The 16,824-nt window shown below is 61.2% G+C and overlaps 3 protein-coding genes across 4 annotated transcripts in view; 1 reads left to right on the top strand and 2 right to left on the bottom strand.

Annotated features, from left to right (window-relative positions):
• The window catches only part of CEP104 (centrosomal protein 104), a 223,291-nt gene that overhangs the window by 194,138 nt on the left and 12,329 nt on the right, over positions 1 to 16,824 (bottom strand). Inside the window, exons 19-22 of one of the 2 annotated variants that reach the window (XM_049775295.1) lie at positions 16,370 to 16,508; positions 16,199 to 16,266; positions 15,877 to 15,967; positions 15,409 to 15,533 (exon numbers count right to left, since the gene is read on the bottom strand). In XM_049775295.1, coding sequence (XP_049631252.1) covers positions 15,418 to 15,533; positions 15,877 to 15,967; positions 16,199 to 16,266; positions 16,370 to 16,508 — 414 coding nt within the window. In that variant the 3' untranslated portion in view covers positions 15,409 to 15,417. Of the gene's footprint in view, positions 1 to 15,260; positions 15,534 to 15,876; positions 15,968 to 16,198; positions 16,267 to 16,369; positions 16,509 to 16,824 lie in introns of those variants that run through there. The other variant, XM_049775296.1, reaches the window with a different exon arrangement.
• Positions 6,278 to 6,708, top strand: SMIM1 (small integral membrane protein 1 (Vel blood group)). The gene is made up of 2 exons (XM_049774565.1): positions 6,278 to 6,387; positions 6,555 to 6,708. Exons 1-2 carry the CDS (start codon positions 6,278 to 6,280, stop codon positions 6,706 to 6,708), a joined length of 264 nt encoding a protein of 87 aa, XP_049630522.1.
• On the bottom strand, positions 7,897 to 11,965 carry LRRC47 (leucine rich repeat containing 47). Its single transcript, XM_049774566.1, has 7 exons — positions 11,321 to 11,965; positions 10,007 to 10,453; positions 9,572 to 9,688; positions 9,245 to 9,360; positions 8,712 to 8,814; positions 8,535 to 8,624; positions 7,897 to 8,431 (listed from the first exon to the last, which is right to left on the bottom strand). The coding sequence occupies exons 1-7, from the start codon at positions 11,963 to 11,965 to the stop codon at positions 8,207 to 8,209; spliced, it is 1,743 nt and encodes a 580-aa protein (XP_049630523.1). The 3' UTR covers positions 7,897 to 8,206.

Consider the following 16,824-nt stretch of genomic DNA (forward strand, 5'->3'; position numbering starts at 1 on the left):
CAAACCCAGGCAGGGCAGTGGGATGGGGGACAGCCTCGCCTCTCGGCCCCCCTTGAGGCTTCCCCAGGGTGCTGACCCAGGGTATGTATGCCCACCCTTTTTAAATCACTATTTAAGCATTGTGGTTAAAAATTGGTTCATGCTTGAGCATCAGTCATAGAATATATAACACCCTTCACCAGTGTACCAGGAAGGATTCGGGGGACCACCAATGCACCTTTCCGGCAACCAATGTCCTCATTTCCATCCACCCTCTGTCTTTGGGGTAGACATTTTACTTCTCTCTCTTTGTTTCTCTGCCTCTCTCTCTCTCTCTCTGTCTGTCTCTCTTTCTCTCTCTGTCTCTTTCTCCCTCTTCCTCCCCTTTTTTCCCCCTTTAAGACACTGTGATTTGCAATATTATTCCTGAAGCAGTACCATGCCTATCCCTTTCCCTCCTCTCAGCACCCAATTCCTGTCCAGAGGGATCCTTCCCAACTCTCGCTGTCCTAATGCTCCTTTATATGAGCTCACTGCACTCCCTTCTCTTTGTGACAAGCTTCCTTCCATGGACTGGTCCTCCTGGCCCTCATCTGTATTGTCTCTGGAGATCATTACCATTGCTATCTTTTATTTTCTTATATCCCCAAAATGAGTGAGATTATTCTATGCCAATGTCTCTAAAGCTTCTCTCCTCCTCGCCCTCAGGATCTCAGTGAGATCAAGTCTCCATCAGCTCTTTCCATCCACCATTGGCCTGTGTTGGGCAGTTTCCTCCCTCTGGCCACTAGCTCCAAACACTGCCTGGGTCTGGGGGGCAGGGGGGCCACTTCTTCGCCAGTAATTTTTCTCTAGATGCTTTTCGTGTTTCTCCTTCTCTTTTCCCCAGTATTCACTACTTCATGATATGTGTCTGGGCGTGCATGAATGTTGGTTTTGGGTGTAAGTGTGTACACGCATGTTTGCATTTGCGAGAGTGCTTGTGTGTGTGAATGTGGGAGTGTGCATGTGTGAGAGTGTACCCGTGTGTACCCGTGTGTGAATATGCTGTCTGTGTGCATGGTGATTGTGTGTCCGCCCAGAGGGTGTACATGTGGGTACTTGGATCTCTCGGACTCTTTCATCTGGATGTTTCTCTCTCCACGTGGTCCTTCTCTTGATGAGGTTTCTGTCTTTCTCTTCCTCCTCCCCTCCGAAGTGTTCATCTTTTGCCTCTTCCTTCCTTCCTTCCTTCCTTCCTTCCTTCCTTCCTTCCTTCCTTCCTTCCTTCCTTCCTTCCTTCCTTCCTTCCTTCCTTCCTTCCTTCCTTCCTTCCTTCCTTCCTTCCTTCCTTCCTTCCTTCCTTCCTTCCTTCTTTCTTTCTTTCTTTCTTTCTTTCTTTCTTTCGTTATTGGACCACATCCGGCAGCACTCAGGGTTACTCTAGGCTCTGTGCTCAGAAATTGCTTTTGATCGGGCCCGGAGAGATAGCACAGCGGCGTTTGCCTTGCAAGCAGCCGATCCAAGACCAAAGGTGGTTGGTTCGAATCCCAGTGTCCCATATGGTCCCCTGTGCCTGCCAGGAGCTATTTCTGAGCAGACAGCCAGGAGTAACCCCTGAGCATCGCTGGGTGTGGCCCCCCAAAAAAAATTGCTTTTGATCTTGTCTGATCTTGGAAGCTAAGTAGAGTCGGGCCTGGTTAGTACTTAGATGGGAGACTGCCTGGGAATACCGGATGCTGTAGGCTAAGAAAGAAAGAAAGAAAGAAAGAAAGAAAGAAAGAAAGAAAGAAAGAAAGAAAGAAAGAAAGAAAGAAAGAAAGAAAGAAAGAAAGAAAGAAAGAAAGAAAGAAAGAAAGAAAGAAAGAAAGAAAGAAAGAGAGAGAGAGAGAGAGAGAGAGAGAGAGAGAGAGAGAGAGAGAGAGAGAAAGAAAGAAAGAAAGAAAGAAAGAAAGAAAGAGAGAGAAAGGAAAGAAAGAAAGAAAGAAAGAAAGGAAGAAAGAAAGAAAGAAAGAAAGAAAGAAAGAAAGAAAGAAAGAAAGAAAGAAAGAAAGAAAGAAAGAAAGAAAGAAAGAAAGAAAGAAAGAAAGAAAAAGAAAGAAAGAAAGAAAGAAAGAAAAGAAATTGCTTTTGGCAGGCTCAGGGGACTATATGGGATGCCGAGGATTGAACCCAGGTCTGTCCTGGGTCAGCCACAGGCAAGGCAAATGCCCCTACCATTGTGCTATCTCTCTGGTCTCCCTCTCCACTATTCTGAAGGGTCCTAATTCTGATCTCACCCTTCCCGAGTTTTGAATCTCACGGTCTGCTGTGCCTGCTCCTGTTTTAGTTGCTGAATTCGCCAGCTGCTTCCTGACCCTCCCCCCAATCCAGCCTTCACTCTGCCATTTTGCTATGTTTGGGGGGCACACCCGGTGTGTTGGGGGTTCTCCTTTGGTCATGTTGGGGGAAAATGAGGTGCTAGGGAATGAGACCTGGGACTCGTGGATCAATGCCAAGTGCTCCAGCCTCGGAGCATCTCCCGGGCCCTCCCTGCACTGTTTCCTCCCTTATCAACATTTCACCCCTCTGAGCTGTCTCGAACCCACACCTGCCTGCTTCCTGCATCCTTGGAGCTGTGCACACCTGCCCGACTCTGTGATCTGGGCCATTAGGGCGTTGCTTGGTGCCTCACTCGGGGCAGCTGCTGGTCCTGCTGCTCTGGGTTGGCACCGGTTGTCTCCAGCATCTGTGGAGCTGGAATCCTCCGGCTTTTCACTGGGGCTAAAACTGCTCACGTCGTGGGTTTGTGGAGTCCTCTGTCCCTCTGTGCTCGGCCGCTGGAAGGTTCTCCCGCGGAGGGTCCGTGCTGGCCCATCTGCGCCGGGCATTGCTGCTGTAGCTAATGATGGCTCAGAAGGGCTGGCAGGGACCAGGCAGAGGGCAGAGGCTGCTCTGGAGGGGGCTGGCCTGGGGCACAAGGGCCAGGGAAGAGCTGCAGGTGGGTCTGTTCCTAGAGCTGGCCCTGGAGGCCAGGCCTGGTGTCTGGGAGTGCAGGAAGCGGTGAGGTCAGGATGCCCCCTGGTGTCCCGCAAGGTCAGTGCACTCCATGGTGTCCTGTGATAGAACAGCCTCAGTTCCAGGCAAGTGCACTCAGAGACACCCCCTAATCACCCCTTCTGGCATCCTGGTCAGTGTGAGCGCACATGGTGAGGGAACAGGGCAGGATGGCGAGGCACCCCAATGCTCACCGTCTTGCCCTGTTCCTCAGCTGACTTCTGGCTGAGCCGATGCTATGGAACATGGGGCCTCTATCAACCCCCAGGGAAGCTCTTTGCTCTCCATACGTGTCTGTGTGTCCCCTCTGTGTCCCCAGGTACCAGCACCCAGATGAGGAACACACAGGTAGTTCCCGGGGTGCAGCAGGTTGGGGTAACTGGCTTCCCACCGCCGTGTTCACAGGCCCCTCACCGGAACCGGGTGTCAGGCTGGTCCCCTGCCTGGTCCACCTTCAGTAGCTGCTCGTCTCAGGGGCCTTGGGGCTCAGCCCAGGCTGTGGGGCCGGAAAGTCAGAGGGTCTTTCTTCCCTAGACCATCATCAACGAGAAGAGCGAGCACTCTGGCCAGTTGAAACCGAAGAGCAAGGCGCCCCCCCTGATGCAGTCAGAGTCCATGATCAAGACCAGGAAATTGCCCAACAAGTAGGCCTAGCGGGGGCCAGACTGGGGGTCTCCTAAGGACCTGGCTTCAACTCAGGATTAAACTTCCACACCATCCTCCTCTGCTGTCCGCTCTCCCCTCCCAGGGAATTTTTTTTTTTTTTTTTTTTTTTTTGGTTTTTGGGCCACACCCGTTTGACGCTCAGGGGTTACTCCTGGCTATGTGCTCAGAAATCGCCCCTGGCTTGGGGGGACCATATGGGACGCCGGGGGATCGAACCGCGGTCCTTCCTTGGCTAGCGCTTGCAAGGCAGACACCTTACCTTCAGCGCCACCTACCCGGCCCTCCCAGGGAATTCTTGGGGGAGCTCGGCTCCGTCCTGGGATACCCGCCCTGTGGCACCCTCTGAGTGCTGGTTTGGGAGCCGAGACTCCTTTTCTGGCTTCTCTTTCTTGGGGAACTGCGGGCTGTGGCTTCTGTTGAGGGGGTGCCCCAGGCTGACACATGGCCTTGTGGGACCACTTAGAGTGGGTGGGGCTCTGTCCCCAGTGCCCTAATCCTCGGTGTACTGGGGTAGGGCTATGTGGCCTGTCTGGGGCCCAGGTGGGGCCTGGCAGGTTCTGGCCCCAGAACATGAGAAGAAGGGAGGGAGCACTGTTCTTGTCTTATCTGCATCCCTTACTGCTCCCTTGTATTTGGGCCCAGGCCCTGACCCCCAAAACCTGGAAAAGTCCAGGCTGGGCTCAGGATGTCCCACTTCTGCACATGAGCCTGTTCCAGAAGGGCCGCCTGCAGGGCAAGCGTTGCAGCCTGCAGGGTTTGGGGGTCGGGAGGTGGGTTTGGGGGAACAGCTCAGTGGCTTCTGCACCTGCAGTGTTAGGAGGGAGGCCAGGCCCACACCCTCGACCCCGCCCACAACGAGCCAACCACGCCCAGCTGATAGACCACGCCCCCAAGGCAGCTCAAACCACGCCCACGCCCCAAACCAGGTCGAGCCCCGCCCACCCAAGCCATGTCCCTGCTGGGCCACGCCCCCGACCAGGATCCGCCCCTTTAGGTCCCACCCCCTTCTAGGCCCCACCCCTCCCGGCCAGCCGGACTGCAAGGAAGCCGCCTATCAGGTGAGCTGGGGTGGGTCGGAGGCCCCTGGGGCGCAGGGGGTGTCCTGGATCACCGCCTGGGTGCAGGGAGGTGCGGGAATGACCCTCCCAGTTCCTGGCGGGACCCCAGACCCCTTCCCCGTCTCCAGTCCGCGTTGTTTCTGCTTTCCTCTTTCCAGCTTTTTCTCCCCCAATTCCGAGGCACCTGCTGTAGCTCAGAGCCTGCTGGGAAGGAGGTGCTGTCCCCCCCTGGGCCCTGACCTGTCCTCCCAGGGCCTGGAACTTTCCTGCTGGGACCTTCCTCTGTAAGTCGGGGATCCCCCAAGGTGTGGGGAGTGGAGGGGTGTGATTTACCTGCAGCTATCTGGCAGGTGGGTCCCCCCACCCCCAGGCAAAGTGGTCACCCCAGTTCCCGGGGGTCCTGGCTGTCATATGACTAGCAGGTGTGGGGCTCACGAGCAAGGGAGTGTGCCCAGAGTTTGCTGTTGGCACCCCTCTACTCCCAGTGCTGGGCTGCACAGGACAGGGATAGGCTCTGCAGCACCTGATGGGGTGGTGTGGCTGTGGAAGTGCCCCCACCCCAGGTACAGCTGCAGGATGTCTGGATGACGGGATACTCCTGCTCCAGCCATCACATCAGAAAGGCTGCTATTGAGAACTCAGGCTCCCTGAACCCCCATTTGGCCACATCTGGGTAATGCCAGAACGCAGGGCCCAGGGCATGAAGCTGGTCTTAGCCCATGACCGTCATCTGGGGCTAAAATGGGGGATTCTCTGCACTGAGCTTCAGGGCTCCTGGAGACGCTGCTCCCACTGGAAACAGCCCCTTGTCTTGACTGCGCCACTGGGTAGGACTCCAGGGGGAAAGGCCACCACTGCTGCAGAGCAAAGTCTCAATCTCCTGGGGTGGGTCGGCACTCCCCGCATTATTATTATTTATTATTATTATTTTGGTTTTTGGGTCATACCCGGCAGCGCTCAGGGGTTATTCCTGACTCTACGTTCAGAATTGCTCCTGGCAGGCTTGGGGGATCATATGGGATGCCAGGATTTGAACCACTGTCCTTCTGCATGCAAGGCAAATGCCTTACCTCCATGTTATCTCTCGCATTATTATTTAACTTTTTGACTCCTGGCTCTGTGCTCAGGAATCACTCCTGGCAGGCTCAGGGGAGCATGTGGGGTGCAGGGGATCGAACCCAGGTGGGCTGCATGCAAGGCCAGCGCCCCTGTGTGCTGTGCTCTCTAGGGCCCTGTGTCTGGTTCCTTCCAGCTGGAGCCAGGACCAGCGGGTGTGCACCGGGCCCCTTAGGGGCGGGTCAGGAATGCGGAGAAGGCTGGTCGGGCGGTGGGTGGGGGCAACAGGTGGTGCTGGCCAGGCCCCAGCCTGGGCCCCACGTGGCTCGTCTCAGATGGCGGCCTCAGTGTCCAAGGGCCCCCTCAGTCCCAGGAGCTGTTGGGCGGAGGCTGGCCTCTCAGCTGTGTCTGCGGGCAGGTCCGCGGACTCGGGGCTCCTGACTGCCCGTGTGCCCCTTGTGGGGGCCCCGCCGCAGCCCCCACTGCCCCGCCCCCAGGACCACATGCAGGCGCCGGACAGCAGCGTCCAGTACTGTCGCTGGGAGCCAGGCAGCCAGGCTGGGGCCACCATGGACACGGAGTCCAGCACAGGGGGCGCTCCCAGCTGGCACGGGTAAGGACCCCAGGGCCAGGCTTGCTGTGGCCCTGCCAGTGGCTCCGCCCCCTGCACCTTCCCCCAGGCCCCTCTGCCTCCCGGGGTCCTTGCCTGCCATTGTGCCCACCTGCTTCTGCTCCTCCTGAAGCCCACCAGGGGCTGATCCCGACCCCCTTCACTCCCAGGCTCCTCCGTGCTGGGGCCCCTCCGCCAGGTCCTCCCCTGAGGGTCTCTGGGCGGCTGCGTGTGGCCCTGAAGGCGCTGATCGTGCTGGTCCTGGGCTGGGTCGTCTTCATCCTGGGCTACGTGACCGGCTACTACGTGCACAAGTGCAAGTGACGTGGGGGCGAAGGTCGCCATTCCCTGGGACTCAGCCCCTGCCCCTGCTCGGGCTGGTCTGAGAGCTGATTAAAAAGGATGGCACTGTGGTCCATCTCCCTGTACACAGGCTCCGGGATGTCGTGTCGTCCCCCGCCCCCCCATGGGCTTAGGCTGTGGGCACCCTGGGGTGGCCTGAGGGTGGCCATGTCCAGCTGTTCCTTCTGTCACCATCTGGCCCTATCCTGGGCCCCGTCTCCTGCCCATTCTGGCATGGGTGCTCTCTGCCAACCTAGCCAGGTACAATCAGAGGGGGTGCACTGGGGGGTACTTGCTGGACAGAGTCCCACAATCTCAAAAGCCACAGAGGAGTCTATACTGGGTCTTGGGGGTCTCGAATATGGTGCAGATAGGGGAGAGCTCAGGGGTCGTGCACAGATGGCAGGACAGGGCTGACGGTGGTTGCAGCGCACGGCTGTGGCCATGTGGGGCAGGGCTGAGGCTGATCCTGTGGGGGATCTGGCCTGGCTCCTCTCCTGGCTCACCAAAACCCCATCCTGCCAGGTAGCCCACTGGGTTGGGGGGGCCCAGAGTCTGTGAGCCCTAAGCCTGGGGCAGCGCAGCCTCAGCGGGATTGCAGATCTGGGGGAGGCCACAGGGGAGGGGTGAGGGCCCTGCTTCTGGGGTGTGACCTTTGGCCTGGGGCCAGGGGGCTCAGTGATGCACCTCCAAGACCTTAGGGGGGGTGTCCCTATTTCTGCATCTGGGTCAGGCCCAGTCCTCAGGGCGCACAAAGATGGCAGGTGACCCGACTCCAGACATGCTGGGCTGGGAGGAGGGTGACAGGGAAGTCCCCGGGGCCTCAGTTTCCCTGACAGTTCCTACACCCACCTCAGCAGAGGGGCAGGTGCTGCAGGCTCCCTGTGGAGGAGGAAGAAGGGCACAGACTTCGTGGGACGGGGGCACAGGCACAGACGTTCCCCTCTGACCCCATCACAGTGCAGCCTGGACCGTGTCCCGGGGCTTTGTGTCAGCCCCAAGTGCCAGCACAGCTGTGGGTATAGATGGAGCAGCAGGCCTGCCCAGGCCCTGTTCTGCACTCAGATGGTGCCCAGAGGAGCATCTTTTCACATGCTGGACTCGGGCTCCAGTGTCCCTTGGATGCTCAGTCAGGTTCAAGCCTCTCCTGAGAATTACCCAGTGTCAAAGGAAGCGAAGAAAACTTTAATAAAGGGCTGTTTACCACCAGCTGTGAACAGGCCACCCACAGGATTGGGGCCAAGGGAATCGGCTAAATGCACATCGAGCCACGTCAACGTCCATAAAAAGCTGAAAGGCTCAGCAACAGTCACTGTGGGGTCCATCCTGAGCCCTGAGGGAGGCACCTCTCAGGACCCATGTCACCATAAACCAGGGCTGGTGGCGAAGTGGCAACTGCAGCACATGATCACATGGGGACCCTCAGGCCAGGACCGCCCAGGGACGCAGCTCGACCCACCAAGGCGCATCCCAGTGGCGGTCAACGGAGTACGGTGACATGGGCGGCGGCCAGGGCCAGATCGGTTTTGGAGGGGTATACCACCCGCAGCTGCCCGTCGGGGTCCAGTACTCGGACCTGCTCCACCACCAGGGGGGTCTCCTCGGGACCGTTGGCATGGGGCATCGGGCCGGCCTCAGCCTCTGAGTCTGAGGGGGGACCGTCCTCTCGGTCGGACTGGGTGGCCTTGTGCAGCTCTGCCATTTTCTGTGGGCCAGGAAAGATGCCTGAGCGGGGGCGAGGCCCGGCAGCAACGGGTGCGGTGAGGTAGGGCGGGGGCGGGGGGCACTGGGCACGGGCAGGCACTCACCAGGATCAGCGTGTCCATGATGTCCTTGCACACCTGCAGACTGGTGGCACTGGTCACCTCCAGGAAGAGGGCGGAGCTGGTTTTCTTGATCTGTGGAAGGCAGGAAAGTGAGCGGGGTGTGAGTGGGCGGCCCCAGGCACTGAGCACCGGGCACCAGGCACGGTCCTGCAGACGCACCTTGGTCTTCTCACTGTTGGTGATGGGCGGGAAGGAGATGACGTGGCCGTCGGCGTCCACCAGGCAGGGGTAATTGTCCTTCCCATCCAGCAAGTGCAGATACCTGGGGGGTGAGGGGGGACAGAGAAGGGGCGTGGGTCAGGGTTCCCTGTCCTCTGCTGGCAGCCACCGGGGGAAGCAGCAGGATCCGGATACTCATGACCAGCTGCCTGGCCTTGCTAGGTACAGTTGGGGGAGTTTCCTTTTGGTTTTTGGGTCACATCCGGCAGTGTTTGGGTTATTCCTGGCTCTGTACTCAAAAATCACTTCTGGCGGGTACAGGGACCCTATAGGATGCTGGGTTTGAACCTGGGCTGGCTATGTGCAAGGCAAATGCTCTCTTCATTCTGCTCTCACTTTGCCTCTAGGGCAGTTTCTTCTTTGAGGGGGACAAACCAGCACCCCCCACTCCAGCCCACCCTTGGGAAGCCCTGCACTGGGCCTGGTCTTGGGGCATGTGTGTTGTTCTGTCCCTTGCAGTCTCCCCTCAACACCTGTGCAGGCCGGACAGGTTCTGCCGCTTCTTCTGCTTCCGATGCTCCTCGGCCTCCAGCTGCAGCTGCCGCACCAGCTCCTGGGCCTTCAGTTCTTTGCGCCCCAGGGGGGTTATCTGGGAGCAGAGCGTGGGGTCGGCCAAGGCCAGCTGGACCCCACACTCGGATGTTTGGGAGGGGCGGGATCCCTGAGTTCAGGTTCCCCCTGGCCAGGAGCAGGGCCAGCAGCTCATCCCCACGCCCACGCCCCCATCAGGGGCACAGCTACCAAGACCTGGCCCCAGCGGAGGTCTACAGGCATGGGAGATGGATGGGGTGGGTGGGCACCTTGAGGTCCTGTGGCGGGCGCGCGGTGTAGACCAGGGGCCTGCGCACGGCCTGCAGGTCGTGAGTGGCGATGGTGGCTGCCGTCCGCTTCTCACACACGTCTTCGTGCAGCTTGGTCTGAACACAGCCACCGTCAGATACCACTGGCTTCCCAAGCGTCCCCCACTCTCGCAGCCACCACAGGTGCCAGTGACCAGAGGGGAGGCAGCTCCCACCACAGGCACTGGGCGGGCGGGCGGGTGGGTCTATTCCTGCACCACCATGGGCTCAGAACAGATCAGTCCAACCACGGGGGATGGACACTGGGTTTCTGGGGCCTCCATGTTTCCTGGAACACCCACCGGAGGAGACAGCTGGGCCTCACCTGGGCACTCCCACAGTCCCGTGAACCTAAGTTCCTGTGGGACCCCCCCCTCTGGTCCCAGTACCACCTACCTGCAGAGCGAGGAAGCGCTTGAGTACGTTTCCGGGGTTCAAGTCCATGCCCCTGACCACGGCGCCCACAAAGAAGGGCCGCACTTCCCTGACCTCGGGGGTGATGGTGATGGCGAGCGGGGCGGGGTTCTCGGCCACGTGCAGCACCCGCAGGAGCAGCTGGCACGTCTCGGCCACGGCGCCCGCCTCGCCGCCCTCGCTGTCGCGCGCCCGCCGCTCCTTCCTCTTCTTGCGGCTCTCGTCCTTGTCCTTGTCGCGGTCCTTGCGGCCGGCCCGGCCCCCCGCGCGCAGGTATTCCAGGATGGAGCGGGTCGGGCAGCTGCCCACCATCTTCTCCAGCCGCCGGTCCCGCAGCCGGTTCCCTTGCAGCTGGAGCTCCTTGAGCTTGGGGCAGTCGGCCAGCTCGGCCGGCACCTCAGTCAGCTGGTTGTTGGACAGGTCCAGCGTCTGGGGACGGGACGCGCGAGAGGGGATGGGGGTGAGGGTGGAGACCGAGCCCAGCAGCAGAGGGACACGGCGAACGCGAGACCACAGCCTGCTGGGGGGGGGGGGGCTCCTGTCATGCCTCTCCGGGTACCACAGCACCCCCTTAGCGAACTCTGCCGGACCTCAGCAGTGAGTATGGCTGGAGAAAGGAGGCCAGCCTTGTACTAGGCGAACAGAGGTGGGGAGGGCCGAGGGAACAGGCCTAGCCGGGCGGGCGCGGGGCAGGGAAGGGGCTGAGGTGCGGCTCAGGAGTTGGGGCCCAGGCCCTGGCTATGGGTCCCATGCCCATGGAGGCCTTTCTCGCTATAGGGCTAAAGGGCGCATGCTGGGTCCTCTTGAGGCCCCTCCTTCCTTCCTTCCTTCCTTCCTTCCTTCCTTCCTTCCTTCCTTCCTTCCTTCCTTTCTCTTTCCTTCTCTCTCTCTCTCTCTCTCTCTCTCTCTCTCTCTCTCTCTCTCTCTCTTCTTTCTTTCTTTCTTTCTTTTTGTTTTTTGGGCCATACCCGGCACTGCTCAGGGGTTCCTCCTGGCTGTCTGCTCAGAAATAGCTCCTGGCAGGCACGGGGGACCCTATGGGACACCGGGATTCGAACCGACCACCTTCGGTTGCAAGGCAAACGCCGCTGTGCTATCTCTCCGGGCCCAGAGGCCCCTCCAGGCTCCGCACAGCCACGGGGTGAGACGCAGCAGAGACAGGGGCCCTTGTGGGGCGAGTGTGGGTGTGTGGCAGGGGCCCCGGCTGGTCCGGGCTGGGGGTGCCACGCCCCGTTCCCTCTCTCTGTCCAGGTCTCTCCCTCCCCGTGTCGCCCACCGCCCCTCCGTCCCGCCGACCTTGAGCGCGGCCAGGTGCGCGACGCCGGGGCTGAGCTCGCACAGGCAGTTGTCGGCGGCCGCCAGCTCGCCGAGCAGCGGCAGCGCGCCGGGCCGGAAGAGCTCGTCGGGGAGCGCCCGCAGCCGGTTGCGCGCCAGGTTGAGGCTCTGCAGGCGCGGCGCGCAGCGGGCCAGGTCGGGCGGCAGCTCGCGCAGCCGGTTGCCGCTCAGGTTGAGGCTCTGCAGGCGCGGCAGCCCCGGCGGCTCGGCGGGGCCCAGGCCGCGGCCCGGCGGCAGCGCCTCCAGCGCGTTGCCCGACAGGTCCAGCACGCGCAGCGCCGCCAGCGGCCCCAGCTCGGGCCGCAGCTCGGGCCCCAGCGCGTTGCCCCGCAGCACCAGCGACTGCAGCCGCGGCAGCGCCGCCGCCAGCCCCGGGCCCGGCTCGCGCAGCGCCGCGCAGCCGCTCACCTCCAGGCAGTGCAGCAGCGGCAGCGCCAGCAGCCGCGCCGGCAGCCGCCCGCCCGCCGCGCGCACGCGCGCCTCCAGCGCCGGGCCCGTCAGCAGCAGCTCGCGCCGCCGCTCGCGCTCCGCCGCGTCCAGCTCGGGCCAGGCCGCCTCCGCCTCCGCCTCCCCCGCCGCCGCCGTGGCCGCCGCCGCGGCCGCCATGGCGCCGCCGCCGCCGCCGCCGCCCCTGCCCCGGCCCGCGCGCTTCCGGGCCACGGCGCGGCACTTCCGGCCGGGAGGTGCGTCCGAGGGCGGGCGGCGGCTAGAGCGCCGTCGGGCGGACCGAGGCGACGACGCGCCACGCCCCCGTCACGGAGCGCTTCCGGGGCACGGCGCGGCACTTCCGGTCGGGAGGTGCGTCCGAGGGCGGGGCGGCGGCTAGAGCGCCGTCGGGCGGACCGAAGCGACGACGCGCCAAGCCCTCGTCACGGAGCGCTTCCGGGGTACGGCGCTTTTCCCTTTCTCTCTGGAGTACTTTCGGGGCACTTCCGGCCAGGGAGGTGCATCCGAGGACGGGGCGGCGGCTAGAGCGTCGCCGGGCGGACCGTTAAAACGCCGCTTTTCCCCCTTTCTGGAATATTTCCGGGGCACGGCGCGGCACTTTTGGCCAGGAAGGTGTATCCGAGGGCGGAATAGCGGCTGGAGCGCCGTCGGGCGGACCGAGGCGACTACGCGCCACACCCCCGTCATGGAGTACTTCCGGGATACGGCGCGGCACTTCCGGTCAGGGAGGTGCATCCGAGGGCGGAGCGCCGGCTAGAGCGCCGTCGGGCGGACCGAGGCGACAACGCGCCACCCCCCCCCCCCCTGCCCTGGAGTGCTTCCGGGGGCGGTGCATCCGAGGACATAGAGGTGGCTACAGCGTCGCCGGGCGGACCGACGCGACGACGCGCTCCCCCTGCCGGCCGGCTGGTGTATGGACGTCTCGGCCTGGCGGGCGGCCCGAGCGACTAGAGCTCTTGGTTGAGTCCGATGGAAAGGGCCGTGTGAATTCCAGGATGCCAGGCAGGCAGGGAGGCCGCCCGGCCCAGGTGCAGCAGGCACGAGCCTTCGGCTGACAGGGACCCGAGGCCTGCCTTGTGCACGTCACTCGGCCTGTTGCAGAATTGCCACACGCCTCTCCCTCCTCTGCCAAGATGCCTCCGAATGCTTGCTCCTCTGTGAACTGCGGCCTTGTGCTCGGCCTCCGGACCAGGCTCACCCGTGCCCTGGGCAGCAACTTGCCCTAAGAGCTCATGGGGGGGGCCGGAGCAATAGCACAGCGGTAGGGCGTTTGCCTGGCAAGTGGGTTCGATCCCCAGCAGCCCATATAGTTAGTTCTCCCGAGCCTGCCAGGAGTGATTTCTGAGCTCAGAGCCAGGAGGAACCCCTGAGTGCCGCCGGATGTGGTCCCAAAACCAAAAAACAAAATAAAAAGCTTCGGAGTTGCTGCACCAGGTACACACATTCCGATTTTCCTCTGGGCTGTCTGTCTGTCCTGTTCTGGGGCAGTAACGAATGCCCATGCTGCGCCTAGGAACCATCACGGGTCTGACTGAAGTAGCCCCTGGGAGTGGCCGCTGGATATCAGTGGGTCTTGGACGCCCCCATCCCACGGCAGCGGCTGTCCCAGAACCCCACCAGGTGCTGCTGCAGGGTTAGGGGTGTCCTGTTAGAATCTGGAATGTGGGGCAGACAGGTGCGAGCAGGACCCCAGCTAACTGCAGTGCCCAACCCGGTGGGCACAGGCTCCCTCCCCAGAAGCCTCTGAGTCTGGATTCCACAAAGAAAACAGATGCGGGAGCTGGTTTCCGCCTCAGTTTTCACCATGGGACAGCACGGACAACTGAGAGGGACAGGCCCTGGGTAGGGGTGGCCTGAGTTCCACCACCCCACGGATGCCACTGCCTGCCCAAAAGGACAGAGAGCACAGCAGCCCCTTCCCCACATACCTGGGCCCCAAACTCCCTCCCACCTGCTAAGCTGAGCAAGTGACCGGCCGCTTTTAGTTATGGTCTGGAAGTAAAGGAGAAACATTCAGTGATCGTTTTATTACATTGTTCAGGGCATGAACAGCCCCTGAGCTCTAAAACAAGGAAAATATATTAGCTATTTTATAATCCTATACCTGAAATAAGGACAAATAGAAAACTAGGTTAAAACGTTAAAACGTTGCAAAGTGGCATTAAGTGTTTACATGTGCACTCTGAGGTGGGATTTATAGCTACAATTCTTGTTAGAGGAAGCATTTTGAAATATGAAAATAAAAGAAATAAATATTAACATTTTTAGATTAACTATGAATGAAAACACAATAATCCATCCCTGTTGCAATGGAGATCTTTACAAAGAGCTGAGACACCTTTTGGTTTGCTGGTTTTGGGGCCACACCTCGTGCTCAGGGTTGACTCCTGGCTCTGCACTTGGGGACAAACTCCTGGTGGTGCTGAGGGACCTTATGGGACGCTGGGGATCGAACTGGATTGGCCACCTGCAAGGCAAGCGCCCTCCCCTGTCCTGGCATTCTGGCCCTGAAGCACCCTTTACCTTGCCTTTTATCCCTGGTTCCCTATTGGTTTGTGTCTAAAACCTTGAAGACACAGAGGGCACGCAGGAGGCATTTCCAAGTAAGTGCAAGTGAGCTTCTGAAAGCCACGGACTTTGAAATGAAATGCACCTGAGGTTGCCAGTTGCTCCAAGTGAAATGCCTCAACGCCTTTGGATCACAACCATAAAGAACCATCATGTCACTATTTCTTCACGGTTTTGACTGATGGAAGAGAAAAGAGATTTAGGGAGGAGCCTGTGTGCAGAGAGTTGCCCATCCTGCCAGGGCTGGGTCACATCTCCGGGAGCGGAGCCCCTCACAGTGGCAGCTTTGTCCCTGGGCTGGCATTGCCTGGCACTGCTCTTTCTTTTGCTCATAGTGGGTCTGAGCTGCCTCACCTCACTGTGTCCTGGCCTGTGCCAGGAACCCACCCCACTCTGCACCCACCCATTTCCAAGGAACGGGTGCCAGGTGCTCACGTGCTGACTGTGGGGGACACAATGTCCCCATTCTGCCCATTTCTAGCCGGAACTCCACAACCTCTGCACACGCCCATCACCCTCCGGGTCTGGGACACAGGCACCTGCAGCAGGTCTTGGGGTGGGTCTGGGGGACACACACGGGCACCGGTCTTGCTGTTCCCGGAGCAGGAGGGGCTGGGCTTCGGGTTTGGTTTCCTGGTTCCGGGCAAGGTTCTGGACTCACTAGGGCAGTGCTTGTGGGGAGCTGGTTCGGTGTGTGGCACTGGGGGGCGGGGGCTGTGGCACAGACAGGAGGAGCAGGGCAGGGCAAGGTCAGAGCGGAGTTTATTTCTGGTCTCACTGATGGTCCTGAGAGGCGGGGCCCGCGGCAGGGCGGGTGGGACGCAGCAGGGTGGGGGGCATGCGATGGGGTTGGTCTTGTGCCCTCTGCTGGGTGAAAGAGCCAGGCGGTGTGTCCTAGGGTGCGGGGCAGGTGCAGGAGGGGCCGACTCGTGTGGGCAATGCTGCTCTTGGGGACTCCAAGGCCGCCCTGGGGTGCCCTTGAGGGAGAGGGCTGAAGGCGGTGGGCAGGAGGCAGCGGGAGGCTCAGGGTGCGTGTGTCACTGTCACCGCTTCGTGTAGGTCCGGCTGGAGTTTTTGGTCAGGCCCCCCTTGGGGGTGGGGATCTTACTGGCCACTTTTGAGCTCGAGGCCACGGCTTTGATCCCGGCCGCGCCTCTTCCTGCAGGAGAGATGCGTAGCGTGGCCGTGACCCCACAACAGGCCCAGGAGGTCTCAGGCTGGGGTGGGGTCAGCCGGAGCCCAGGGCAGAGCACGGAGAGCTGGAGGTCAGCCCAGCTCCTGTGGCTTCTGAGGGGGGCTCTAGAGGCAGCGTTCTGGGGCCCAGCCTGGCCTGGAGCCCGCCCACTGCACCACCCTGTACCCACCCACTTCCTTCCTCTCAGGAATGGCCTCACCCAGGAGCTCCATGTAGGGACCCCAAGACTGAGGGCTGGTCCCCAGGGCCTTCCCAGGGCCGTATGAACCTGTTCTGTGGGGCAGCAGGACCCAGACAAGGTGCTCACCGGGTGGCAGGACGGGGGCCCTGGGTACCAGGTGTGTCTTGCGCGGGTTCTGGGTGCAGCCGCCCGGGCCCATCAGGTGCACCCTCCATGCCTGTGAGGCCAAGGCACCGTGAGGAGAGAGCAGGGCAGGGGCAAGGGGCTCCCCCGGGAACAGTGACGCACCAGGAGAACCCTTGGTGGCAGGTAACACCCAGGCTGAGGGGCAGCAGGTGCCACTCGAGACTGCCCATACAACCACAAAAGGAGGAGTGAGGTGGGAAGAGAAGTGAGGAGGGAGAGGGAGGCGGGGTGAGCGTAGAGGTGTGTGGGGCAGGCACCTCACCTCTTCCCCAGGGCTGAAGTTCTCGTGACACAGTGGGCATCGGCTCGCCAGCTTCTCTGGTTTGGCAGCTGAAGTGGTTCAGCGAGAGGTTAGTATGGGGTCTGGCAGGGGCGAGGGGCGGCAAAGGCGGGCTGGGCCGCACTGGCCGCTGGGGGCTGGCCGGGCACTCACGGTTGCAGTCCTTGGCCTTGATGTGGCCCGGCAGCTCCGCCTGGAGAATGGCCTCACTGCAGCGGTAGCATTTGCCGAACTCGTCCTTCTTGTCGCACTCGGTCAGCAGGTGCTCGGTCAAGCTGGAGATCTCCACCACCTGGGCCCATCATGGGGGGGCAGAGAGGGCAGTCACCGAGGCTCCGGCCAGCGCAATATCCAGTTCGTAGGCAGCGTCAACCCCCTGCCCTGCCCGCCTGCCCATCACCCATGTCAGGACAAGCTCACACGGGCAGCATAGGGGGTATGGCACCAGAACCCAGCTGGCAGGACACCCATCCCATCCCACAGGGTGTCCCAGGCAGCAGCACCCTTGGGTGCCCCTCCTGAGTGCCCAGGCTTGGGGCTGATGCGAGACGCAGGCACGGGCGGAACCAAGGGGCTCCTCAGGCCGTGTACGGGACACAGGGAGGAAG

The sequence above is a fragment of the Suncus etruscus genome, chromosome 6 (genome assembly GCF_024139225.1).
Source record: "Suncus etruscus isolate mSunEtr1 chromosome 6, mSunEtr1.pri.cur, whole genome shotgun sequence".
Taxonomy (NCBI): Eukaryota; Metazoa; Chordata; class Mammalia; order Eulipotyphla; family Soricidae; genus Suncus; species Suncus etruscus.

Coding starts and splice junctions, on each gene's coding strand:
- SMIM1 (XM_049774565.1), top strand. CDS start 6,278: ATGCAGGCGCCGGACAGCAGCGTCCAGTACTGTCGCTGGGAGCCAGGC. Junction 6,388..6,554: donor GGCGCTCCCAGCTGGCACGG/GTAAGGACCCCA, acceptor CTTCACTCCCAG/GCTCCTCCGTGCTGGGGCCC.
- LRRC47 (XM_049774566.1), bottom strand. CDS start 11,965: ATGGCGGCCGCGGCGGCGGCCACGGCGGCGGCGGGGGAGGCGGAGGCG. Junction 10,454..11,320: donor CGCACCTGGCCGCGCTCAAG/GTCGGCGGGACG, acceptor TCCCGTCCCCAG/ACGCTGGACCTGTCCAACAA. Junction 8,625..8,711: donor CCAACAGTGAGAAGACCAAG/GTGCGTCTGCAG, acceptor TGCCTTCCACAG/ATCAAGAAAACCAGCTCCGC.